The sequence below is a fragment of the Stegostoma tigrinum genome, chromosome 38, assembly GCF_030684315.1.
Source record: "Stegostoma tigrinum isolate sSteTig4 chromosome 38, sSteTig4.hap1, whole genome shotgun sequence".
Taxonomy (NCBI): domain Eukaryota; kingdom Metazoa; phylum Chordata; class Chondrichthyes; order Orectolobiformes; family Stegostomatidae; genus Stegostoma; species Stegostoma tigrinum.
Genome location: NC_081391.1, coordinates 15,786,536 through 15,813,703, shown reverse-complemented (window position 1 = coordinate 15,813,703; position 27,168 = coordinate 15,786,536). Strand labels below are relative to the sequence as shown.

Sequence of the window (27,168 nt, the reverse complement as noted above, 5' to 3'; positions counted from 1 at the left end):
GTTTATTAAACGAAAGACATGAATTTAAAGCCTTTTTATTTCTGAGCTCTTACAAAACTATATAAAATATGTTAAATGCTAATGATAACAACTAGCACAAGATAAAGTGGTTCTGTTTTTGCTCTGAGACCTAGTTTGCAAGAGAACATTACTCATAACTTTGTTTCCCTATTTCTGCAGAGCCATCCATTCCTTTCCATAGATATTTTCTAATAAACCTCAGGCCTGTTATTACACACCTCTGGAGCACAGGGGCTTGAACCCAGTTCTCCTGGCTCAGAAGTCACACTAACACTGTGCCAAAAGATGTAATGGATAAGTTTAACATATTTCACAGAAGGGATGAGCCTACAGTGTCAGCTAGAGTACTGGTTCTGTTAAACTTGCCTTCGTTGGACACAAACCACACAATTCCTGCATCTAATCCAAAAGGACAGGTCCGATTAAAAATTGTCCCTTATACCTACATTGACTCTTACTGAAATACAGTTTCAGGGAATTTGGGCAGATGCCGAGCAGTCAATCTCTGGTCTGGGCCAAAAACCAGAGTTGCCGAACAACCACACCTTGACACTGATGGATTGTGATCAGAATTCAAAAAGGTAACGGATTATACCTTCTTCTAGCCTCCTCAAGATTCCACCAGGACAAGTCGAAATGATTTTCCCCTTAAGCATGGCATCCCAACATGGCTAGAGACCAGCTAAATTTGGCACAAATGGCATATGGAGCACAACAGCTATCTACAGACCTCAGAACCCTGCATTTAGCCACTGGACCACACTCAGTTCCCAGACTTTCTGTCAAAGGCACAGGTTTACCCCTAGATATCTAAGCCAGCCAGCTAAGATAAAAGCCAACACTTTGGATGCTGGAGATCTAAAAATCAGCACAGAAAATACTGGTGAAACCCAGCAGGTCTGGCAGCATTTGTAGAGAGTGAAACAGAATTAATGTCATGACTTCTGAAGGCAAGGTCTGTATGGAAAAGACTGCAAAGTCCCAGACAGATTGAGATTTCCAGATCTTTTCCCACGTTATTGCCAGTGTCCTCCAAGGGGATCACATGATTGTAGTGGGGAAATGGAAGAGGGATTGAGCATCCAGTCACTGTGCTCTTTTTCCTGCTCATCCATTTTGTATTTGGTGAACAAGTCACTAATAGGTACAGTAGGTACACTCTTGCACTTATGGTCCTGTGGACTGTGTGTGAGCCAGATGCTCTGGATTCAAGTCCCACTTGAGAACACAATGGCCAAAGGTGTATTCACAACCTAGCCATTCAGGTTAAGTGGCAACCTGCAAATCTCTCTATCATGCACAAGCAAGGAGACTGAAAGAGATTCCTGTCAGAAATGCGATAGAGAGCGCAATGGAACCTCTCCCATCACAAACCATAGCTCCAGACTGTAACGTGCACAGAGTGTGGCTTGGACAATGAGTAAGTTATAACACTACCACACCTCACATCCAGGAGGCTGGGCTCAGAAAGGCATTGATTTTATTAATATTTTGTTTAAAAATGAGCCAGAAGTTTTACCCGGTGCTCCACATAAGATGGTAGGCTTCCAGTGCCCTGAAATGAGGCTGAAATAGGAATCAAGTACAACATAGGTCACCACACTGTCAGCTAGAGGGCAGATTTTCAGACAGAAATGTGACCCGAGTGTGATCCGCTTTAGAAATGATTTTTCATTTAGAAAAAAGGAAGTCAGTCCATTATAACAAAGTTTCTCCTTTCCTTTCCCCACTACCCAAAGAAACAAGACAAGACAGAAACATGTACTGCCCTGTTAAAACTGCACACTGCACTTGTGTTCTCAGTCTTACAAATAACTTGCAGGATTTACTGAAGTTTTGATAAACTGTACTGAGACCTTCCCCCCCACTCAAATCCCACATCAAAATTAAACCCACCCTCTGTAGGCAGGAATGGAGAACTACAGCTTGAAAAAACTCTTTTTCACTCTAACAATAATTTAAACAAGCTGTAATTATCCTCAATCTCTCCTCCCCCCATTTTATTTTGGGAATATTTCTGGAAAATTGCCCATGCTGGTGCAATTTTGTCACTTAGCCCAAGTCCTCATAAAGCTCCCTGTACCTTCCTTTGTTAAAATCGATTGGCATGGGCTAGGTGCTGTTATTAAGTCAAGGCCTGGTTACCATGGAAACCCAAACATGAATACCTAGGCCCAGTCCCGCCACAGTTTATGGTATGATTTCTGAACCTTTCTTCCCCACACCCACTGTATTTTATTAAGTTGTTAACAGGAATGACTGGTTTTTTTTCTACACAATAGTTCCCAATTCTGGGATTAATTCCAAATTGGAGGCAGGGTTAATCTAGAAGAGTGTTAATCACCTGTTTTCAGTAAACATGCAGATTATTCTCTTCAGGAGAATAATATTCTTGAATCAATTTGAATTTTGTTTGTAGGGACAGATTCCATTAAAAAAAAGTGGTGGGTTTTCTCTTTGATCAGCACATGTAGATTTGGGTCAGAGGTTGCCCACAGTGCAAAAAAGTTAGTCCCCCCACCCCCACCAACTACCCTCTTTACCCCTTTTCTCCCTTCTGGGGAAGTAAGTAGTTTTTCGTATTCAAAACACTTATCGTTAAGATTTTTGATGATGGCTGGGCGAGGAATAATATTTTACTCTATAGCCAAAGCTGCACTGTAGGCCCAACTAGAGTTGCTAACACCAGCCTATCCCACATTGTTCTTCTCACAACTCTGGATGACATTTTTGTCTTCTCGACCATTGTCTGGCTTAAGGCTGCTGAGGGGTGTTTTAGCAATCCTGAATTGTTTAACTCCTGCTTGGCTACATTTCCACAGATCTGGTCAGCCCTCATCCAAGTGGTCCTTGGTTCAGGCTTTGCTTGGAGGCCCACAGGGCTAAAACGGAGGCCTGAGGTACACACAGCATCTCACAGGTTCATTTTTTGGCCCTCACCAGCCAAGTCATCGATACCAACTTAACTTTAAATAGTTGGCCCACTCATTTTTGTTCTCTTGATGGCTATTGCTACATCGTACCCGAGGAGAATTTGTAAGTCTGGTTACTGTTGGCAGTGTCAATACAAAGGTTTAAGACTGTTTCAAATGCGAATAGATTGAGGTCTATTCTCTCTCCTCCCATCCTCACTGCTTGACAACAAAGGCATGTGACTGCCCATCCCTCCAAAAACCAATTCGCACCCCAAAAGCCTTTCACAAACGTCTAACATGTTCCTTGGAAGGAGGGGCTCAGCTACAGGCAGAAAACTCCTATTTTGTCTTTCTGCCCCACTAACTCAAAGTTCAGTACCCACCATCCATGCCTATGCCATTCCTGTTTCCTCCCCTTCCCATACCCATATCATAACTCCAGAAGGATGGCATTCATGCCTTGGTCAAAGCAAAGGAGAGTATGGCACGACACTGTGCTGGCTCAAGCCTATAGCAGGAAGGTGATAGTAGGCAAATCATCTGTGCTCAGCACAAGTACTCAACAGTCATATTGCTGGCAACGACCATCTCAGTTTTGGGATGGTCCAGTGACCTGCTTCAATCGGACCAATAATGTTCCCAGTTTAACCGCTACAGATCTCCTGATTTTGATTAGTGTGGAAGGGGAGAGGCCAGGAAAGACAAGCCAGTGGATCCTGAGCTCAGGTTAAAGATGCATGTGATTTGGAATTTTCTTTGGTTGGGAGGAGTGTTCACAGGCCTGTGTTGACGGCCATCAGCAAAGATGGACAGACAGGAGAGAAAATAGACCTTGGATCTTATTTACATCCTACTAAATATTTTTGAAGTATAATCACTGTGACGTAAACAAAGCAAACAGCCAACTTGTACGCAGCAAGCTTCCCCAAACAGCGGTATGATAAATGACCAGATGATGTTGTAAGATGATGTTATTTGTGTCAGTGTTGACCTTACTGGAGGGACAAATATTGGCCAGGTCAGCAGAGAGACTTCCCAACCTCTCTTCCTAATAATGCAAATTGAGCTTTTACAGTCTGAAACAGCAAACTGAATCCCTGCCTCTTAACTCAAACTCTAGGACCAACAAATCAAGGAAAGGATGTTCAAAATGTCAAACAGATTAAGTATGGACCTGTAAATCCTGTCAACACCTGCCAAGGGCAAGTGGTAATAGCAGGACAGTTTCCTGGCCAGCTGCTTGGTGGAAATAATGTTGGGGCACCCACTATCACTATCTGTAGCTCTGGGCTACAATGTGCCGTCAGAAAGCACAAGTTGGCCTCAGCAACTCTGACTCCGCGCAAAGTTAATGCGCCACTGTTTGGGACATACAGAAAAGCACCCTGCTCACTTTATCAGTGGTCACTCACTGTAGAACAGAATTTAAACTCTGAAGAGGCAGGCTTGTTGATGAAGCTTGTTGTTTTGCACTTATCAGGACAAATGCAAGAATGCCAAGTTTGGAATGATCTCAACAATTTACAGGAGAAAAAGGGTGTCAGCTGGTTGGCAAGTCAATTCTAGTTGCAGACATGGAGAAAGCAAGAGGGAATTTATGAACTACCCATGCTCCAAAGAAATTCAAAAGTGGTGGAAGTCTTGGGACATATTCATTTCCTTACAGAGAATATGCAAATGAAGACATGTTCCATCTATCTAATGTGAATGAGTAATGTTCCAAGATTGATGGATTATCTTAAATTGAAGGCCATTAGCGTACTCAGGATTGCTTAGTAATTGCTGCCCAACTGCAGAATTGCTTCCGACAGTAAATATTCATGTTTTATTTTGGTTCTCTTTTCAGCAAGAGCCATATAGAATGAGATGGGGTGGGGGAAGGGAAAACAGGTCAAGGTCATTAACAGGTAGTAAGATTTCATCAGCATTGACTTGGTGGGCAGGGGGTAACAGAAATGAAGTCTGGAGTCAAGTAAAATCGAGAGGAATTGGTCTGTCCAAATAAAAAAGGTCCAGTTCTTGGTTACAAAATAAAAGGGAAAATAAAACTCAAACATCGTTAACAGGCTGCGCTCCTGACGGTGAGGCACCCTCCAGAGGGTAGGGACAGAGGATACAGATCTTGTGGTCCCTCAAGGCAAAACACAATGACACCCAAAGTCAGCTTTGCCTTCAAACACCCCAATTCCCCAGTGCACACAACCTGAATGCAATTGCCAATTTAGCAATCGGGATTGAAAATAGCACCCGATTCCATTACACACCTACACCCCTCCTCCAATAGTGGCCTTGTGGGGGTGGCCCAAAAGGGAGGTACAAACCGAGTGCAATTACAGCTGCTGTCCTGCCACAGAAACAGAAAAAGTAGACTCCAAGGAGATTCCAAATGAGTTTGAAGAAGGTCACACGTCCAGTTGGGTTTTCATCTGAACTGCATCTCAGACCCAGCCGTGGGTAACCCAGAGAAACATTTCGACAGTACTCAGCAAAGTCCAATCGTTCAGCTTTGGAGCAACAAATTACTTACAAAGTTTGTAAAAAGAGAAAAAGAGCTTAAATGGCGCCTGGAGAAACCAATTGACTTGTTGGTTTATGAAAATTTGCTGGAGGAACATGGTGCCAGGCACCCAAGAGAGTAGATTTTGTTAAGTTATTGTCTTCACTTATCACGATGATCCTCAAAATACTGTCCAGCAGCTCTTCCCCTCCCTTCTCCACGTCACAAGACTCGATCCATGGATTCAAAAATTGAAGGCGACAGCATTGTACTGAGTTTCAGCTTGGCCGTTGCTCACTTGTAGCTCCACTGCAGAGAGAAAGAGCGAGTGGACAGATTAAGAGGTTGACACCTTCGCTTCTCAAAACACACACCCCTTCTCCCTCTGGGTGCAGGGAGACACTGACACTCCCAAAATCCCTCCCTACAAATACTGACAACTACCAGGAATGATTCCCACCCTCTCGCGCCCCACCACCCCAGGACCTTTTGATATTTTTATGATATATGGGACACTCCCATAGATCCTGATCCTAAGCCTAAGTTTGAGAAATAAAGCTACACAAAAGATTTGCATTTATATATAGCATCTTTCACGGCCAGACATCGTAGAAAGTTTTGCAGCTGACAAAGTGTGCTATTGTGTTGGGGGGGGGGGGGGGGGGAAATATGGCAGCCAACATGTGCACAGCATGATCCTACACAGGATGGTAGTAGCCAGGTAATCATACTTCTGTGATCAGGTTATAGAAGCGGGTGGCATAGTGGCTCAGCGGTTAGCACCACTGCCTCACAGCGCTAGGGACCTGGGTTCAATTCCACCCATGGCTTGCATATTGTGGATTTCCTCCGGGTGCTCCACAGTCCCAAAAAACACCTGTAGGTTAGGTGGATTGGCAATGCTAAATTGCCCATATAGTGTCCAGGGATACGCAGGCTGGCTGCATTAGTTATGGGAAATGCAGGGTTACAGGGTAGGGGTGTAGATCTGGATGGGATGCTCTTTAGAAGGTCAGTGCAGACTTGATGGGCCAGTCGGTCTCTTTTCACACCAAAGGGATTCTATGAGAAGGAGGCCATTTGGTCCAGCACCACATTGATGGAGAAATAATTGACTGGCCAGGCAACTAGGCGCACTCTCCTCTGCCTTTTTCAAAAAGAAAAAAAATGACGGTGGGATTTTTTAAATTCCAGAGCAGAAATGGTGCTGTGGTTCAAATACTTCTCCAGAGCACGGCGCTCTGACACTGCAGCACTCCCTCAAAACATCATTGTATTGGGTCAGACTTCATCTTTGTGCTCAAGCCCCAGAGTGGATTTGAACGAGAAACCTTGTAGCTCAGAGTGCCACCGACTGAGCAAAGGGAGAGAGACTACAAAAGAAAGGAAGTCAGGCACCCTAAAACAAAACTGGTAACTGGGACGTAGAACATACTTGTTTGTATTGGCATTAGTGATTATGACAAAAACAGCCCCACTCCCCACAAAAACCTAAAAAAAGAGAAAAAAAGTGACTGAGAAAAATCAAATAAAGCATTTGAGGCAAGTTTTAACTCGCACAGTCACACCTTTAGTGCCCAAGTGCCCCTCGCACCATGTAGGAGATTCTGGGAATTTGTCCCTTTGACTTTGGAACAAATATTTGCAAGCCAAGTGAGAAGTTTTAAAAATAAAAAAAAATTGAGTAAATATACAGACCCTCCATATGGTGGGGGAGGAGCATCGTAATGTCCTGATCTTGTCAATGCCTCTTCATATGAGGGAAGTCCAGGGGCTGTGGCCTCCACATTGGTCAAGGGCAGCTCTTCACCTGGCTCCAAAGGTGGATGGTTGGTTGGGTTTGGGACTCGCCCTCGGTACTCAGGTGGTCTGGAAGAAAATTAAACAAGGATGGGAGAAACATCATTGCATGTCCATGGAGACTCTCGATCCCTCCCAGTTTCATTCCATTCCGAGTTCCCTGCACGCATGCCACCCCATAATTCCCTCTTCTGGCAGAGACCTGGGCAGGAAGTGTACAAACATGCCTGGCAAGTTAACAAGAGGAGCCGGTCGGTACCCAATGGGTGACTGCAGGTTGTTCATCTGTGGTGGGATTCACAGCCATCCCTGGCTCCCTCTTGCAATGTACTTGCTTACAATTCTGCCACAAGGGCTGCTGGCTTCTCTACTGATAAATCATCTGCAATGTGGAACTAGCTCTTAATCAGGTTGGACACCAGTATAAAAAGGAGACTCCAGGCAAGTTCAGAGTCTCCAAACCCATTGATAAATCAAATCTAACAAATATCTCTGCTTTGAGGGATGACAATAGCATAGTGGTAAAGTCACTGGGCTAGTAAACCGGAGGGCCTGGCTAGAGTTCTGGGGGAAATGGGTTCAAATCCCTCTACAAAATAAAATTCAGTGAATGAATGTGGAATATGAAAGTCAATTCAGTAATGGTGACTGTGAATATAATTATTTTAAAGAACCTGATCCTGGTTCATTACTGCCCTTTAGGGAAGTAACTATCAGGTCTGCTTCCACTGCTCTTGCAGATCATCACCAACCACTGTGTAAAAATCCTCTCTCCTTCTCAAGTTCTTCATCTTAAATCTGCGTCTTCTGGTTCCTGACTATTCTGCCTGAGGAAACTGCTTATACTCAGTTACTCCATTAGAATCACGTGATTTCGAAACCTTCCGTTGATGATTTCTTGGTTTTCTCTGCTAGAAGAGAAGTAATGGCAGCTTCTCCAGTCCTTAAGTGTTTTTTTTTGTCCCTCTTAAAAAGAATTTTTGGGACATAAACAAGGCTGGCATTTATTGCCCATCATTTGACCGCCCTTGAAGATGACGGTGAGGCATCATCGTCAAGCGCTGCAGTCGGACTGTGTGCTGTTGGATGGACCATTAGACAGTCTGGACCAGTGCTAACGACTTGGAGATTGCAATGCATTTTGTGCACCTGCTGCCTGTCCTTCTGGATATGGAGGTCCAGTGATTTGGGACAATTGAACTCCAACAGTTTGCCAAGGCAAAACTTGGTTCCATCAGTCCATGGTCTATTCTTCAAGTTTGAGCAAACCAAGGTCCATAACCAACACGCAAACAGCGATCAAGATGTATTGGACAAGTTCTTTATTCTTCCATAGGATCTAGGCAGATTTGATAGTGACTTTCAAAAAGGGAATTGGTAAATGTTTGCAAGGTGGTGAGAGAAGAGCGGGAGCATGGTAACAGATTGGATACAACTTTCATAAAGGGGTCAGCACAGCTACCATTGGCTGAATAGCCCCCATCTGTCTGGTAAAATTCACACATGGTTTTACTATGTTAGATCCTGAAGGTCTTGACAAGGCAGCTGTGGAGGGGAGCTTCCCCTTACAGGTGAAGGCAAAAAAAGGGGTCGAGGGAGCACTACTTATAAAATCAGGGGTTGCCCATTTCAAATGGAGGTGAGGCAAAGTTTTTCCTCAGAGGGTCGTGAGTCTTTAAAACACGCTTCCCAAAGAAAAAAGGTCGTGGAAGCAGAATTTTTTTTTAAGAAAAAGGCAAAGGTAGATGAACTCTGTTCAAAGTTTGGCACCTACCTGTCTGCTCTCTTGCCCCTCTGTTTGCAGAAGTAGACGACAAGCAGCCCAATGAGGATGAGGAGAACAAATCCACCGATCAGTCCCGCTACCAGCCCAGCAACATCAAACTTGTGAGCAGTGGGGCCACCTGAGGAACAAACAATAACAAATTCAATCTGGACACTGGATGGCAGAAAAGAGAGACAGAGTGGAGTCATGGTATTGTCACTGGGCGAGTATTCCAGAGTTCCAGTTAATAGAAACATTGAAAATAAGAGGAGTGCGCCATTTGGCCCTTCGAGCCTGTCGCCATTCAACATTATCATGGCTGATCATCTAGCTCAGCACCCTGTTCCCACTTTGTCCTAATACCATAGCACCAGAGTCCTAAGAACTATATCTAACTTATTTTTGAAAACATTCAATGTTTTAGCCTCAACCGCTTTCTGTGGCAAAAGGGTTCCACAGGTTCCATCCCGAGTGAAGACATTTCTTCTCGTCTCAGTCCTAAATGACCGACCCTAAATCCTTAAATTGTGATCCTTGGTCTGGACTTTCTAGTCATTGGGAACATATTTTGGGTACACGGGTTCAAATCCCACAACTGCGACTAGCATAATCCATTGCCTAAAATCTGGAATTGAAAGCTAGTCTCAGTAATACTGACCATGAAATTATCATTGATTGTTGTTCAAACAAACAAAAAACCCCACCCCATCTGGTTCTTTAGAATGATGGAAATCTGCCATCTTTACCCAATCTGGCCTATGTACGACACAGTGATGTAGTTGACGGAAATAACCTACTCGGTTCAGGGACCAAAATAAACAAAACTGAGATGAGCAACAAATACAATCATCCAACAACTCCTGCTAGTTACAAACACATAGATCCACACTGGACCTCCTGTGGTACAGTAAGAGTGCCCTACTTCTGGGCCAGAAGTTCCAGGTTGAAGTCCAACTTGCCCCAGAACACCTCGCTTAAAAATAATTTATAAATCCAAGCTAAACCACCTCAGGGGAACTTCCTTTGTCAGGAAGGCTTGGTTGCTGATGAAAATTAACGAGAAAATTATGAACTCGTTTTCACCACTGTGGGTAGCAATTTTGTCCCTAAGTGTTAGAAGGCTGTGGGTTCAAGTCCTCTCACTCCCTGGGAGGTAGTGCTGCACAGTCAAAAAGGTGCTGTCTTTCCTGAGTTCCTCTCTGCCTTCTTGGGTGGATATAACTGAACCAATGGTATTATTCTCTTAACGTTACAAGAAAACAGAAGCCTCTCTCTCCCCCTGATCTTTTACCACAATTATACCTTGAATGTCCTGTGCCTGAGCACACTCCAAAGGAGATTCAATATCGTGCAGGAAGCCATTCAGCCCATCATGGCTGCACCCGATCACCAAATGAACATTAGTGCAACACGTGAACATCCCTGCAAACTGTTCCTTTTCAAATAACCATCTAATTCTCTCTCAAAATGTTTTGACTGAATCTGCCTCCACATTCTCAGACAAGAAGTGCTCTAGACTTGCTTTGAGAGAAGAAAAGATTTTTCTTACACCACTTTCATTTCTTTTAAGAATTCCATCAAAATCAATGCCTTCTCATTTTTAATTCTTTCAGGAGCAAGAACATTTTCTCCCTATTTACTGTGTCGAGAACACATGATTTTCAATAGTTCAATTTGATCTCCTCAGCTTCATAAAGTGTTTTGCACATGTTGCTGCTGCCTCTTTCAGCAATTATTTTCAAACCCATGCTGTCTGGATACTGAGCCTGTAACCAGCGAAAACAGTTCAAGTACTCCAAATTTGTTCAAAAGTCTTGAACGTTTCCATTGCCTCTGCTCTTACTTTACCCAAGCAGCACAGTCCAATCTCTTTTCCAATTCCTCCACTTTCACCCCTGCTCCAATTCTACTCAGTATCCTTGGTCCTTCAAAGGCTATGACATGCTCCCTAAAGAGTGGATTCAGCCACAGCCCAACTTTCTTTTCACTAAAGTTTGGTAACTTGCATTGATCGTGTGCTAGTCTGATACAGATACACAGTCACCAACATTGAATCCTGTCATCGCTTACCTGGTTTCTGATTTTTCACATACTGCCTCCAAAACTCACGCTGTAAAACAAAATAGGCTTTATTAATGAAATAATGTGATGTTAAACCATGTTGCAGATGGACATTTTAATTCAGATGTGAGTTGGTGGGGGGGGGGGGGGGGGGGGGGGCATGCAGAAGGATTGTTAGAGCAAAGAATGGGGTCATCCTAGTGTCCCAAGTGACATTTATTCCTTAATTAGCATTTTTTGTGTATTTGCAATGAACTATTCATGTCAGTGTGGGAGCATGCTGTGTGCAAATAGAGTGCCACAGCTCCTACACCATAACAGTGACTACACTTCAAAGACAATGTAATTGGCTGTACAGCATTTTGGGATATCCTGAGGTTGTACTATTTTAAAAAAGTGAAATAATTTAAGATAGCGAGTTTTGAGAAGATTTGTAGCTCAGGTTGAGGTTCTGGATGTAAGTTTGCTCGCTGAGCTAGAAGGTTAGTTTTCAGACATTTCATCACCTTTCTAGGTATCAGTGAGCCTCCGACGAAGCGCTGGTGTTATGTCCGGCTTTCTATTTATCTGTTTCGGTTTCCTTGGGTTGGTAATGTCATTTCCTGTTCTTTTTCTCAGGGGATGGTAGATTGGCTCCAAATCAATATGTTTGTTGATGGAGTTCCGGTTGGAATGCCATGCTTCTAGGAATTCTCGCACGTGTCTCTGTTTGGCTTGTCCTAGGATGGATGTGTTGTCCTTCCTCATCTGTATGTAAGGATACAAGTGATAGTGGGTCATGTCGTTTTGTGGCTAGTTGATGTTCATGTATCCTGGTGGCTAGCTTTCTGCTTATTTGTCCAATGTAACTGTTGGACAAACAAGCAGAAAGCTAGCCACCAGGATACATGAACATCAACTAGCCACAAAACGACATGACCCACTATCACTCGTATCCTTACATACAGATGAGGAAGGACAACACATCCATCCTAGGACAAGCCAAACAGAGACACGTGCGAGAATTCCTAGAAGCATGGCATTCCAACCGGAACTCCATCAACAAACACGTTGATTTGGAGCCAATCTACCATCCCCTGAGAAAAAGAACAGGAAATGACATTACCAACCCAAGGAAACCGAAACAGATAAATAGAAAGCCGGACATAACACCAGCGCTTCGTCGGAGGCTCACTGATACCTAGAAAGGTGACGAAATGTCTGAAAACTAACCTTACAGCTCAGCAAGCAAACTTACATCCATAATTTAAGATCTGACGGTGTGTGCCTGGTCACACCATAGCTGTGATGGTACAATTCTCCCACATCGTTAGGCCTCGTAGTTAATGACATTGTTCCTTCATCTTTTGGACTTCAGTTACAATTGCAACCCAGCAGACAAGAATTTGCAAATTCCTCCAACTATGGTGCCTTTACCTGCTAACCATTCTTGTGTCTGACTAGTTGAAGCTGCGTCATCTGGGTCCTGAACTTCTCAAACCTGTCCCTAAACCACTCCCTCCTTTAACAGTCTCCTTTCTATAATTTTCTTGGTATTGTTCTGTGGCTAAAGAAATACTTACAGAGTATACTGTTAAGAAACATCCCACTGTGGCTTTATCTTGTCACAAGGCTGCAAGCAAGTGTACGGTCATGTGGTATACACTGTCAATTAACAAACTTTACCCTTTAGACTACAAAGCCCTACCATTTGCACCTTTTCTAATTATTGTCTCTTTAGTTAGCATGTCCATCAACACTCCTTGGATTATTACACTTATGGCATCATTCCTATCCCAACACAAGAAAGTGAACTGCAGCTAACAGCGGGTGGTGGATAAGTGGAGCTTCCTGCTGGGGAAGTAAGCAGAGATACAAAGGAGGGCTCCTCCTGACCATTAAGCAGCAGTGTTTGACAGTTGTAGGGTGGGGTGAAGGGGAGGCTGGTGCCTGTGCATCATCCAGACCATCTCCTTCCCACAAATCTACTTTACAGCTTGTGGCAAGGAAGAGATGCTGTTAAATCCATTAAAAAATCCTTTTATGTTGGATCAGCTGGCTGTTGTGAACACAGATGAAAAGGTTGCAGATTAGGCCATTACAGAACTGAAACCAGAAAATGCCATGCAAAGGCAGCAATTAGGGTCCTTTGTCCTGAAAGCCACTCACACTAAAAAGGTCACACGCTCAGGCCCTTTAAAGCACAGAGCCGAGGGACTTCATGCTCTTGGAACGATACTCACTGTCTTCTGGTCATCCTCAAAGATTTCGTGAGCTTCCTCATAATTGCATACTTCTTCATAGCATTCCCGCTGCAGATTTCCAGGAGTGATGAGTTCAAAATCCCAGCTGTTGTACATCAGCTTCCGACGCAAGAACACTGATGCTTGACGTTCCTCGAGGAACACTGGACATATTTGGAAGAGAGGGGGAAAAAAAACACGCACACAAATTTTAAAGCCTTAGTGCAAAATTCTTTATGAAGTCTCATTCCAAGATCCGTAAGATTCAAGTCACAGAAAGCTTTGGTCATAAGAGTTGAAGGATTCCACAGAATTTCAAGCACAGAAACATGCAGTTTGGCTCAACTGCTCCATACTATTCTCCACAAGAGCATCCTCCTATCCCTGTTTAGCCCCATCAACATAAACTCCTATTTCTCCCCTGTGTATGTCCAGTCACTTAAAAGTATCTATTCCATTCACCTCAAACACTCCCTGTGTTGGCAAGTTTAACATTCTACCACACTGAGTAAACAGATGTCAGTTTTGTATTTATTAGTGACCATGTAATCTTTATGGCAGTGAAGATATTTCCATTTGCACAACACATTACATCTACCCTTTCAATCTTCTTACATAATGCTGTGTCAAATGACTAGCTAAACGATTTTTTTTTAAATTTGAGAAGGTTTTATTTATGAAATGGTTACAGAAAGAGAAGTGAACTAGACAGGGAACATACCTTCACTCTGAAGGTCTCCTGGCTGTGGCACGGATCGTGCATCGATTGAACAAATCTCGGAGAGTGCGCAGATTAGAAGGACCAGATATAACAACCAATTGGTGACCATTCTGGAGGAGTACCTAGTTCCAACAGAACGACAGAAGCTACACTGATTAACACAATGGACAGAAAGGTTGGGTCATTCATTGAAAGGCTCTAGATTTGACTATCCCATCACATTCCTGGTTGGTCTCTCATTCTACCCTTCATAAGCAGGAGATCATCCAAAACATGGCTAACCACATCACACTAAGTCTCATCCGCAATTCTGGCTATTGGCTCCTGGTTATGCAAGATCTTGGATTTTAAACTTAGTTTCCTCGTTTTCAAATCCTTCTATAAGATGAATCCCTCCTGATCTCCAATTTCCTCCAGCCTCTCAACCAGAGATAATCAGTGCTTAACTAAATGTGGCTTCTTGTATATCCTCATATTTTAATAGCTCCACTATTGGTGGCCAACACCACACCACCACCCCCTCCCCCCACCAAGTTAGCTCCAAGATACCGTTGTAACACCTCCCTCCTCCCCATCTTCTGATCATTTGACCTAAAATCTCCTTATGTAACTCAGAGCCACATTATGCTCAAAATGAACATATGAAGCACCGTTGGATGTTTTATTGCTTGTACATTACCAGAAAGAGACACATAGGAAGCACTTGCTGATATATCATATATTGATGGGGTTAAACCAAGAGAGATGCTGAAGCATTCTGCCTTGCACTCATCAGGGCAGAATATCAACATTTCAAACAATCACAACAATTTGTGTTTTTACACTGGGAAAGATTGGCAACATGGCTCTTTTGCCATGGCTCTAAGCAACAAATTCAGATACAGTGAGCCTTTCTCTGTAAATGAAAGGAATACATTCTAGCTATGAGCTCTTTATTTTAAATTAGCTAGGAGCTTGGGGAGGCTACAGTTCCCAGTTGTTTTCTCCCAGACAATGCCTTGGACAGATTTGATTTGTTAACCAAGCAGATGAAAACCTTCAGCAATTTAGAAGTTGTGTACCATCAAACCATTTATGATTAAAACAGGGGAAAGGTGCTATGTAAATATAACCTATTGAAAGAAAGAATTAGGCCATTTTTGTTGCAAAAACTCAGCAGATCTCCAATGTCCTTCACCCAACCTCCTAAAGTCCAGTTTAAAAACAAGGTAAAAGTCTCTGGCATTACATTCTACATAAGGTTTCACTGAAGCCCTCCCCTCATCCATGTCACCTCTGGATGATTCTACAACAAACAGGTCTTTTCCACAATCATTTTTCAAAATATAAATTGTATAACATTGTTATTAATTAATAACACACAATTTAGTTTGTTAAATTGCCCTATGGTTTTACCATGAGGTTGACTGAATATCCCAGAATTTTTTTTTAAATTCACTCACAGGAAGCATTCAACTTTGGCAAGTTCACCATTAAATGGCCCATCCCTAATTGCCCTGGAGAAAATGGTGGCAAGCTGCTTACTTTAAATAGTCCATGTGGCGTAGGTACACCCACATTGCTGTCGGGGAGAGTGCGCCAAAATTTTGACAGTGACACTGGAGGAAGTGATATATTTCCAAGTCAGAATAGGGTGAGCCTTATGGGGAACTGCAGGCAGTGGTGTTCCCATGCATCTGCTGCTCTTGACCTTCTAGGCAGAAGCGATCATGGGTTTGGAAGGTGCTGTTGAAGGTAATAGCAAGTTGGTGAGAAAGAAAGAAAATTTATTTTCCAGTGAATTCATGACAAACAATCATCAGAACCCTGAGCTAGCAGCTTTTAAGCCTGAGAGAGAGGAGTCTCAAAGCTAACTATAGTTTTGTCGTTCTTTTATTTTCCCAAGATATATAGAATTACAAAAAGAAATGCAAACCAAAAAAGCACAGAAGGAGGCCATTCAGCTCATTACCTCTGCATTTGCCTTTTTTTACTTGGGTTAAAGTAATAGTGGAATGGCTTGCTGGACCACTCTTGAGGGCATTAAAAGTCAAAGAAAAAAAATGTCAGAGATATGGGGATAGAAGAGATGGAAAAGAATGTAACAAAAGAAGAGGAAAAATAAATCACATTTCTATAGCTGCTTCCATGATCTTGAAAATGGTAAAGAGTGCTTTATATCCACTGAAGCAATTTTGAGGTGTTTTCTTGAATGAGGTATGGTGCAAGTGACCACATGTTTTCCTCTTTTGGACCTTTAAGAAAAAGAAACTTCCATTTTACACAGTTTATCTATATAACATCCTCAAAGTACCAGGAGAATTCTTTTTCATGCAAATTTCAACATCTCATAGGAGTATGTACTGAATACTTTAGCTACACAATGTTACTTTGTGCAGCAATGAGGTAGATACATTAAGACATAATGGTACCAGAGCGCTGAGTCAAGAAAAAGCTGCCTGGTGACAGCCTTTGGATTGGTCTAGTTGCAGTTTGTTAGAGAGCTACGAGTGCAGTCAGGGGCATCGCTCCCCGAGAGACGAAAAGGGCAAAAAAAAAATGCACTCAGAAAAGTCAAGGACAAGAATGGATCTGGATCCATCTGATTAACTGTTGAAAATCAAAGATTGACCATCATTTTGCACACATCATGGCATCATAGTAAAAGCAAAAGAACTGTGAGAAGTAGCTCTCCATCTTTGTGGTCTGGAGTTTTGATCAACAGGAATTGTTTTCCCACTTCATATTTTCCATCCACATCTGTTTTGTCCATCGGAAATGGGGGAGAAAGTGCAATGGAGGATGGATGGAGGAACGTGGCGGTAAAGGGACATGGTTTAAGTTACATAGTAGTACATTAATAAACTCTTGCTATTTGTTAAAATAGCATTTATCATCAAGTCATTTTTAAGATAATGACAAAACCAGTGTGAAATTAATGTTTGTCTTAAATATCAGACAGATAAACTGATCATCTCAATGCTTTAATTGGGTAGTTACACATTGGAGTTAGTCTGTGGGATAGTGCAGCTTAATTATCGGTGCGCTCCTTCGAAATGAATTCTAACAGGGATGCTTTAGTAATGTATCAGAGATAATGGATTCTCCAGCATCTACAGTTCCCAAGATAATAAAGTGTGAAGCTGGATGAACACAGCAGGCCAAGCAGCATCTCAGGAGCACAAAAGCTGACGTTTCGGACCTACACCCTTCAGAGAGGGATGAAGGGTCTAGGCCCGAAACATCAGCTTTTGTGCTCCTGAGATGCTGCTTGGCCTGCTGTGTTCATCCAGCTTCACACTTTATTGCCTCAGTAATGTCACTGGACTGGTAATCCAGCGACCCAGGTTTATTCCCAAGATACATGGAATCAAATCACAACACTGCAGCTGGTAGAATTTCAATTCAAATCAATAAGAACATAAGAAACAGGAGCAAGAGTAGGCCATCTGGCCCATTGAGCCTGCTTCATCATTCAATAAGTTCATGGCTGATCTTTATATGGACTCAGCTCCACTTCTTACTTAATTGGTCACTGTAACCCTTAGATTTTTGAACAGCAAAGAAATTATCTTTGCTTTAAACTTTCACCAAAGTGGCTTCAACTGCTTTGTTGGGCAGGGAATTCCGCAGATTCACAACTCAACTCAGACCGAAACCTGCTTCCCCCTTGTGTTCAGGCTATGCCCCCTAGTTTCAGTTTCACCCGCCAGCAGAAACAACCTCTCTGCTTCAATCTCATCTATTTCCTTCATAAATTTTACATGTTTAAGGTTTCCCCCCCTTATTCCTCTGAATTCCAATGGGTATAGTCCCAGTCTACTCAATCTCTCCCCATAAGGCAACCTTCTCAATTCTAGGAAACCAGTCTCAAATGCCCACAATGACTAACCTCAATTGAGTTTCTTAAAAAAAAACCTCATCTGGTTCATTAATCTCTTTTAGGGAAGGAAATCTCTATCCTTTCATGGTCTGGCCTACATGTGACTCCAGACCGACAGTAATCTGGTAGCCTCTTAATCACTAAGCCATCGCAGAGAGCAGTTAAGTTTATTCAAAAGAAATTAAGGATGGTGTTAAAAAAACCAAATGCAGACTTTGCTGACAATCTCCACATCACAGGAAAGAATAAAGAAACAGTGATTGTATTAATGTAGGAAACATGGCTGCCAATTTGCACAAAGCAAGATCCCAAGAACAGCAATACAATACACAATAAGATCACTGTCAAGGGATGTGCTTATCAGATTAGATTTTGGTGTTTCCATGAGTGGGGGAAGTCTCAAAGTAGGAGGACAGAGTTACTGAATAAAGGGACACTGAGACACAAAGGAATTTCTTCTCTCAGGGGGTGGTCAATGTCTGGGATTCTTTACCCCAGACAGCTGTGGAGGTTAGATCACAAAGTATTGAAAGAAGCAACACAGATGTTTGAAACAGCAGCTCAGGGCTATGAGGAACTGGTACAAAAGACGCCGAATTGAGGCCTGGAGCAGATCACCCATGGTCTTACTGTATGGCAGGGCTGCCAAATGCCCTTGACCCACACCTATTTTTCATGTTTGTATCTCCTGCATTGGTTGATTCCACTCCCTCCACCACCAATGCTCAGTAACAGCAGTGCATACCATCTACAAGACACACTGCAGAAATTCAAAAGATCCGCAGACAGCACCTTCCAAACCCACAAATACTTCCAACCCGAAAGGACAAGGGCAGCAGATATATGGGAATACCACTTTCAAGTTCCCCTCCAAGTTGCTCGTCACTGTTGTCGGGTCAAAATGTGGGAATTCCCTCCCTGATGGCATTGTGGGCTAACCCACAGCAGGTGGACTGCAGTGGTTCAAGTGGACAGTTCACAACCATCTCAAGGGCAACTAGGGATGGGCAATAAATGCTAGCTAGTCAGCATCACCTATGTCCCATCAATGAAAGAAAATTGATGAATACTATTCCGAACACCAAAGCAGAGATACATGCACAGATTAATTGTGACAAGACTCCACACGCAATAAGAGGGTGAAATCTTAAATGAAACACAGAAATAAGCACTTTCACATTATATAATTTTCCATATCGTAAAGGTAAAACTGAGACCACAGGTGTGAAAGTGAAACTAAAATAAAATTCCCTGTTTCCTCCCTGTCGCAGCTTTCAAGTATTGAGAATCCTGTTGACAAATGCTGAGTCACCCATTAGGGACACGCCCCAAAAATCATGAACAACTATCTGAAATCTGTTCCATTGTGTCAACTGAGCAAGTTATGGCAAGTCAATACTACACCAGGACTGTCGCAGCGTGTCACATTCCAAACAACATGGAATGTCCCCACACACCAACTTGTAAGACACTGCACAAAGTCAAGCAGCTTGCCATTTAGTGGTCTGGGTTACACATCATGACAATCTCATTGGACAACTGTTATCTCAATGAACAGTCAGATTTTGCAGTACAGCATAGTTATCCATCTAATGACTACAAAACCCCAACACCAAGCAATTACTTCCTCGCTTGCTGAGTTTAAGCTGATGAGTCTGCTACTGAATCTGAGGAAGGGACACTCCTGGGTCATGTGCAGCATTTTGTGTCTCTCCACAAGACTGAAAAGGAGTTTATATAGAGGTCCCAGTAGTGGATATTGGCCGCACAGGTACCCCGTATTGTCGTGAACCTGTTTGGCAAAGACCATTTTAATCGGTTTAAAGTCCACTGTTCATCAGATGGGGTTTGTCACGAGAACCAGCCAGTGACTTTGCTTCACACTCCTGAATCCAATGGGTGTTTGCTAGTAGTGTTTTGCTCAGCGATGTTACTGTATGGGGATGCCAGAATGGAAGGCAGACAGTAGGTGGGTGGAACCAATAATTATGAAATGATTAATTAAATGGTACACAGCACAAGACAATGCTGGGGAGACGAGGGATGTGGGCTCGTCTCTGGATCGAAAAAAAGAGAGTCTGGGGTGGGAATTGGACCGCTATTTTTTTTAAAAATAACGTTCCTACAATTCCATAACCAGGACACAAGGCCCGAGCCCAGTGTTTTCCATAGCACAACAACTAAACAACATCCCACAGCCACAAAAGGTGCTAAATAAATGCAATTACTTGCAGCTGTCAACAGCTAAAAGGTGATCCAAATTATGCTAAACTTGCATTTACAGCCCCCAGGTGAGTGATTGCTTCTCCGTTGACTCAGCTCTCTTGCGCGGACAGGGTTCTGCTTTTCTGGAAGGTCCAGTTGTCAGCACTCACTGTTCAAACAGACAGATATTCCCAAATCAAACACAGAGACAGCTGTGAGGCCAAACCACAAAAAGACAACTTTACAAACAAACAGTTCACTGCAGCAACTATCAAGCTATCAGTTACCATGGACTGACTCTTAATTGACATATCCCAACTGTCAGCAAGATTCACACCAACAAAATTAGAATAATTTTATAACAGATGGAGAATAAGTTAATTAATAAGCAACAGCATCAAGTAAACAGGTGCCAAAACAGTCTCACTTTGAATGCTTAATTTCAGATCCACTCCTGGCTTTCTGAGAGACGGGTGTTGTCATTGTCAAGAGTTAAGCCTGTTGACCTTTCACCCCTGCCTCAATATAAACCATGAGATTCAGCCTGACAGCAGTGCTGACAACCCTCAACTATTTCCAAACTCTATTCCCAAACCATCATACCTCCCAAAGGCTATTTCATGTTCAAGAAACAAAAAGAATTGAGAATCCGAACATGAATTTGAAGTACTTTTTTTCTCCCCCCAGTTCCAGTTTAATTTTAGAGCCAAACTTTCTAAGCTGCCTCAGGTTCCTTGACCGAATAGAAGTCCTTCATGCACGAACTTTTGACAGTGAATATTCCTCCGTGAGAGGCATCACAATAAAGATAATTCTCCTGCTGTGGCTCAGCCGATAGCTCATTAGGACCCTAAGTCAGAAGGATATGGGCTAATGCCGAATGGTACAGAGTTTCAAGTGAACAGCCCACCTTGCCACTTCAGTGCAGTACCAAGGGAGCTCTGTATGGTCAGAGGTGCAGGATGAGATGTTCAACTGTGGCCCTGCCTATCTTGTCAGGTGGAGAGAATCACTCCTGTAGTCACACTACCAAATAGCATGAGGATATCACCTCCAGCAAGCTCACCAGGCTAGAAAGTATTGATTCCCAATCAACATGATTTAGATTGGGTCATTACTAGGAAAGATTATCACATTGCCATTGGTGGGAGCTTGCTGTGCACAAAATGGCTTCCAATGTTGAAAAATTTCCAAATTCTTTTTCTCAGCAAAGTCCTCTGGTATTAAAGGAGCCAAGAGTATATTGCTGTATTCCTAAAGCCAGAAAGCAGAGGACTCAGTGATAAAACGTGAGCTGGATGAACACAACAGGTCAAGCAGCATCTCAGGAGCACAAACACTGACGTTTCGGGCCTAGGCCCTTCATCAGAAAAAGGCCAACATGTTAGCTTTTGTGCTCCTGAGATGCTGCTTGGCCTGTGTTCATCCAGCTCCACACTTTGTTATCTTGGATTCTCCAGCATCTGGAGTTTCCATTGTCTCCGAAGCAGAGGATTCAGTTTTTGCCTTACATACTTGAGCACATAACTTAGGAAATAAGATTTGTGATTCAACCAACCATTCAGGTCCTTGTGACAAGAAGGTAGCTGATCAGATTGTGGTTTCGACTCCCCCTTCCTGTTTATCCCCTTACACTTGTCTAAAAATCTGTCCAACTCAGACTTTAACGTATTCAATGATTCAACCTTCAGATCTTCAGGGAACAGATTACCACAGACTAACAACACGAGGGGAAAAATAAAATTCTCATCTGCCTTGAAAAGAACAGCCTCTGAAACATGAAAAAAATTCTCCCTTCTTCCAGGTTTAATTGGGTGATGGCCAATTTTTAAAAAAACATATTCTATGCTAGCTCTGTAGTACTGAAAGATCCATCTTACGACAAAGTTTATATCTTGACTTTCAGTGCGTTGTAGAAGGTCCCAAGAAACTACTTTTGAGGGAAGAGGCATGGAGCCCTAACTCATCTTGAGGCCATTACTTATCCCTCAAATCAACATCCACATAAAACCAAACAGATATCTATGCAAGATAATAAAATGTGAGGCTGGATGAACACAGCAGGCCCAGCAGCATCTCAGGAGCACAAAAGCTGACGTTTCAGGCCTAGACCCTTCACCAGACAAGCCAGATATCTATGCAATTATCTCATTACTTGCAAGCTGTAACTTTAAGTATTATTTGCAAAAGCCTTAGAAGTCATGCAGCATCTTTGGAGAGAAACAGAAAGCTTCGCTCACTAGATGGCTGTGTGATGTGGATTTTCAAATTTTCTCTGGTTGTTATTTCAGATTTCCAGTAATATTTTGTTTTTGTTTAAAGGCTACTTTTATTTTTGGATTTACTGGAATTTCCCAGGTGGACAATCACACTTGCGAGCAAGTGATTGCCGATGGCAACTTTATTGGCTGTAAAAGGAGGTAGTGAATGGTGCTAAATAAATGCAATAGATCAGTGGAAGTTCATGATAACATAGTTCAATATACTTCATACTCAGTTACAGTGCAGTGCTTCATGTCTCCCAAGACAGACAAATCTTTATTTAAGTCTTCATTTTCCTCCTTAAAAAAAAGGAGAAAATAATCTTTTCTTTAAAAGAAAAGAAAAACTGGCCTGCATATAAGGTGGTCTAACTTTTTGGATCGCAATATCCATATTATACAATGGGGCGGGGGGGGTGGAAGGGGCAGTGAAGACATGTGGGGCACTTTGGAGGGTGTGCAGAGATTTACCAGGATTATGCCTCACCTGGAGTATGTTAACTATGAGGAGAGGTTGGGAGACTTGAATTGGTTTTGCTTGCCTGTCAGATGTTGAGGAGTGATCTGATAGAAGCATAAAATTATGGAAGCCATGGACCGTCAGAATCCACCCTAAAGGATAAAAATGTCAAATACTCAGGAGCATAAGTTTAAGGTGGGAGGGAACGTTTATGTGCGAGGGAAGTTTTTTTTTAAGAAATGCAGAGGGTAGTAGATGTCTGGAACGTGCTGCCAAAGATGATGGGAAAAACAGATAATGATAGCAAAAAGTTTAAGTGGCATTTAGACACAAACAGGCAGGAAATAGATGGATACAGACCATGTACAAGCAATAGATATTAGCTTAGAATGGTGTCATGGCTGGCATTGACATGATATGGAAGTGCCAATTTTGGACAAGGTGGACAAAAATCAGAAGTCACGTGACACCAGGTTACAGTCCAACAGATACTTGAAATCACAGGCTTTCGGAGCACTGATCCTTCATCAGGCGAAATCTACTTCAACCTGACAAAGAAACAACATTCCAAAAGCCTGTTGGGTTCAACGGAACCTGTTGGACTTTAATATGGTATCACACAACTACTGACTTTGGCATAGGCATGTTGGGCCTAAGGGCTTGTACTGTACTGTTCTGTTTTATAATGGACTTCCGCTGTACTTCAGGTACAAAGCTAAAAATACAGCAAGAATTGGCTTCTGGACATTAGCTTGCAATAAATTGAGCACAAGTTCCAGATATTACGTAGCAAATTAGGATTCGTCACAGTAAATTGTATGACACAGAACAATCAAAATACAGAATGAATTCCATGGCAGAAGTCACAACTCTATTCATTTAAAATGAAAGTGATTTGCAACAGGTTGACTGTGGGCTTTATCCGGATGGACTAAAGTGCAAATTGTCACTGACAATTTAATGAGCTGGTGATAAAATACTTTGTTATGGCTGTGAGCACTCCTCGCAGGGCTGAAGAGTTGCAGAACGTGGATTAACAGTGTTTCCCTTTCCATTTCAGTTTGGTCCTCCTCCCTCCTCCCCTCCCACCTTTGTTCCCTCACGCAAACACCACCACCACAAACAGCCCCTCCCCCCCCACCCCAATCCTGTTGTTTGCCCTCTGTCTTTATTCAGCCAATACAACTCAGTGCTGACAGACTTCACCCTCACATAACTTCAGGGTGTTTGAACTGACTGCAGATGTGCCTTGTGAACAAATGGGAAAGTAAAAATTGTGCAATTCTGTACATTTCAGTCGGTTTGCTGAGCTGAGCCCCTTTGGAGCACATCATGTCTCCTAATCACTGACTGTACTGAATGACCTAGCCACAGCTGCCCCATGTTCAGAGGGCTTAAGGTGGCCTCAGTAACCCTGTTAATTGTAAGGGGGGGGGGGGCAACAATCGAGATCCCACCTGGAATCCATGAACATACACATTAGGAATGTCTGTAGGCCACTCTACACCCACCCCCCCACCAAGCCTCTCTAGCCAAGATTGGGGCTTCCGAATTGCACCACATTCCTACCTACCTCCCTATAATCTTTCACCATCCCCTTGCTCAAGCATCTACCACTACCTCAAAATATTTTTCAAAACACATGCACTACCTCAAAATACAGTGAAAGCAAATTTCCATTTTTGAGAACAAATTACTCATGTTTTAAGGGGCTTTCCCTTATTTTTGTAAACAGTGACCCCGTAGTTTCAGAATCTCTTCTAGGAGGAATCATAACCTTCATTTCTACCCAGTCAAGACCTCTCAGGGTTTTACATCTTCAATCAAAATCTAAAAACAGAGTCTCACATACTGCAGCTTTGCCCATCCATAAGCCTGTATCTTAATTCCTGACCCTTTTCCCATTGCCCCTTCACTGAAGTGGTGATGATGTAACAGGAAATTCACATAACTAGTAATCCAGAACTTTAAGCCAACATTCTGGGGGCACAGAATCAAATCCCTCCATGGCAGATGCTGAAGTTTGAATTCAGTAAAGTCTGGGATACAAAGTTGGCCAAATGGCTACTGTGTAACCCTCGCTTCTGGTTCACTAATGCCTTTTATAGGGAAGGAAGTCTGCCTTCGTTACCTGGTCTGACCTATATATGATTCCAGGCCCACAGCATCTTGGTTGATTATTAACTGCCTACTGGGCAATTAGGGATGGGCAGTAAATACTGCTTAGCCCACATCCAGTGAGCATTTTGTTTTTTTTTGGGAACAGTACCACCCACCAGAAAGGAAGCCATTCAGCCCAATGGGTCTGTGTCAGACCCTCAGAAGAGCTACTCAACGGGTCTCAAGGATTGCCCAGGGTAAGTGTGGAGCTGGATGAACATAGGACAAGCAGCAATCTTAGGAGCCCTGTCGTTTTGTTAACAGTCTAAACCAAAATTGTTAATCTCTTACAAATATTTATCCATGTGTGGACGGGGAAACAAAAACGAATGCGACACCCCCCCAAACCCCCAATTTAAATCGCGTTTTTCAACCAGACACCAAATCAACCGCCCGCTCCCCGCCCCCCCAACGACTTAGAGAACTGAACCGAACCAACGAAGAGCAGCCGTCGTGAAACGGGATTCGGACGAGGAGGGTTAAAAATAAAATCGGGGGGTGGTGTGCCGCAACTGGAGACGAGCCGGGGCAAAACTCCGGCCTTTCCTAGATCCACAGAACTCCCACTTTCGGCTTTTTAAAAATTTAAAACAGACTCAAAGCAACGTCAAAATAAAAAAAACCTTCTGTTTAAAACTATACAAGTCCATGTGGGGCGGCCGTGGGTTCACGAAACGATTAAAACATTTATTCATATCCGAATACAAAAATCAATTCTCCCGGGGTTGAGGCAGTTAAACAATTAAAAGAAAACACTCTTTCAAAATTAAGCGAGGAAAAGACGAAATAAGCCGAAGAGTCGAGTCTCAGCGGCGCTCAATGTGTACTCCATTCGCTCACTGTTAGAAAGTAACTCGATACAATAAGTGTTTGGAAAAAACTAAAATCTTTTCCTTTTCACTGATAAGGAAACAGAGGGAAATCAAGACAGTTCCGTCTACGAAAATAAAATGACACATTGAAACGAAAACTGTTGCGAATTGAATTGTGAAACTTACAGGATGAAATTAACGTTCCCAGGTCCAGTTTCACAGCGAGGAGAGGCCAAATGATTCAGTGAATTAAAAATCCCAGATCCTCGATAGAAATGGCTCGCCCTCTCTGTGCGTCTTCACAAATCGCCAACTTCCCTCTTTCTCCTCCTACTCCTCCCCACAAGTCAGGTGCAAACAGGAGAGGCTAAGAAAACAAACAATCTTCCCAAACAGACAGGGAAAAAAACCGACGTACTGCTCATTGACTGGATTAACTCAGCCGCCCATCACGTGCTCGTGACAGGTAACGAGGAAATGTAGCTACTAGAGACAATCCTGGCGTTTGTGTAGCGCCTTTTTTCCCACCACAATTCTGCCTTGCCAATTTCTCAGGACCAGGTCCTGGAAATCCAAGGGATGACAAACCTTTTGAGGGCCATTTCTAGACAACAAGGAAAGGGGAAACCAAATCAATTTTATTTCTCATCTTCGTTCACCACTCTCGATACTAAGATTTTGGTGATGGCAGCTGGGGGAGGGAATATAGAGAAGGGATGACCGTCAGCTGGTGCCCCAAATCTCAAAGGGCTTGATCACTTCCTTGAAGTGGAGCCACTTCCATTTAATACAGAACGACCAAAGTTGCGTACAGCAAGATTCCACAAACTGAATAGGAAATAGGAGCAAAAAGTAGGTAATTGAATCCCATTTAGCATTCCGAATTCCACATTCACCTATGCCAACCACGCCCCATAGCTTTTGATTCCCTTGTCTAGCAAGAATCTATTCACTGCTGTTTTAAAAATATTGAATGACCTCACTCCCACTGTTTTCTGAAGCACAGAGTTTCAATGTTGCACAATCCAATGATATTAAATATTTCTCCCTATCAGGACCATTCAAGATCTTATAAATTTCAGTCAAGTAATTTGTCACTCTTTCTAAACTCTCTGGAAAACAAGCCCAGCCTATATCTGTCATTATAACACAACCTCCTAATTCCATGTAACACTGTGACAAATCTCCTCTGAATCTACTCCAACATGTTTACATCCTTCTTTAAATAAGGAGATGAAAACAATTCACAGGTACATGGATGGGCAGGGAGCAAATGGACACAGACCGTTAGAAAATAGATGACAGATTAGACAGAGGATCTTGATCAGCGCAGGCTTGGAGGGCCGAAGGGCCTGTTCCTGTGCTGTAGGTGTCTTTGTTTCTTTAATATTCAAGTCTGTTTTCTT

The 27,168-nt window shown here is 42.8% G+C and overlaps 1 protein-coding gene across 3 annotated transcripts; it reads right to left on the bottom strand.

Moving 5' to 3' along the window:
* Positions 1–19: 19 nt before the first annotated feature.
* prrg2 (proline rich Gla (G-carboxyglutamic acid) 2) lies at positions 20–26,218 on the bottom strand. Of its 3 annotated transcripts, none has more exons than XM_048521354.2 (8): positions 25,949–26,218; positions 20,093–20,238; positions 14,003–14,124; positions 13,282–13,445; positions 11,069–11,108; positions 9,008–9,137; positions 7,132–7,302; positions 20–5,742 (listed from the first exon to the last, which is right to left on the bottom strand). In XM_048521354.2, exons 3-8 carry the CDS (start codon positions 14,109–14,111, stop codon positions 5,712–5,714), a joined length of 645 nt encoding a protein of 214 aa, XP_048377311.2. In that variant the 5' UTR covers positions 14,112–14,124; positions 20,093–20,238; positions 25,949–26,218; the 3' UTR covers positions 20–5,711. The 3 variants fall into 3 exon arrangements, with proteins under 3 accessions (XP_048377311.2, XP_048377309.2, XP_048377310.2); XM_048521352.2 differs by lacking the exon at positions 20,093–20,238 and adding an exon at positions 15,527–15,727; XM_048521353.2 differs by lacking the exon at positions 20,093–20,238 and having other exon boundaries at positions 25,949–26,217.
* Between the last annotated feature and the right edge of the window lie 950 nt (positions 26,219–27,168).

Bases quoted from the DNA above. Each gene is read 5' to 3' on its own strand.
- prrg2 (XM_048521352.2), bottom strand. From the start codon at position 15,561: ATGTGGGTGTACCTACGCCACATGGACTATTTAAA. The intron at 13,446-14,002 runs GTATGTTCCCTG...AAATATGTCCAG, and splicing joins AGGAGACCTTCAGAGTGAAG to TGTTCCTCGAGGAACGTCAA. The intron at 9,138-11,068 runs GTAAGCGATGAC...TTTGTTCCTCAG, and splicing joins TGTGAAAAATCAGAAACCAG to GTGGCCCCACTGCTCACAAG.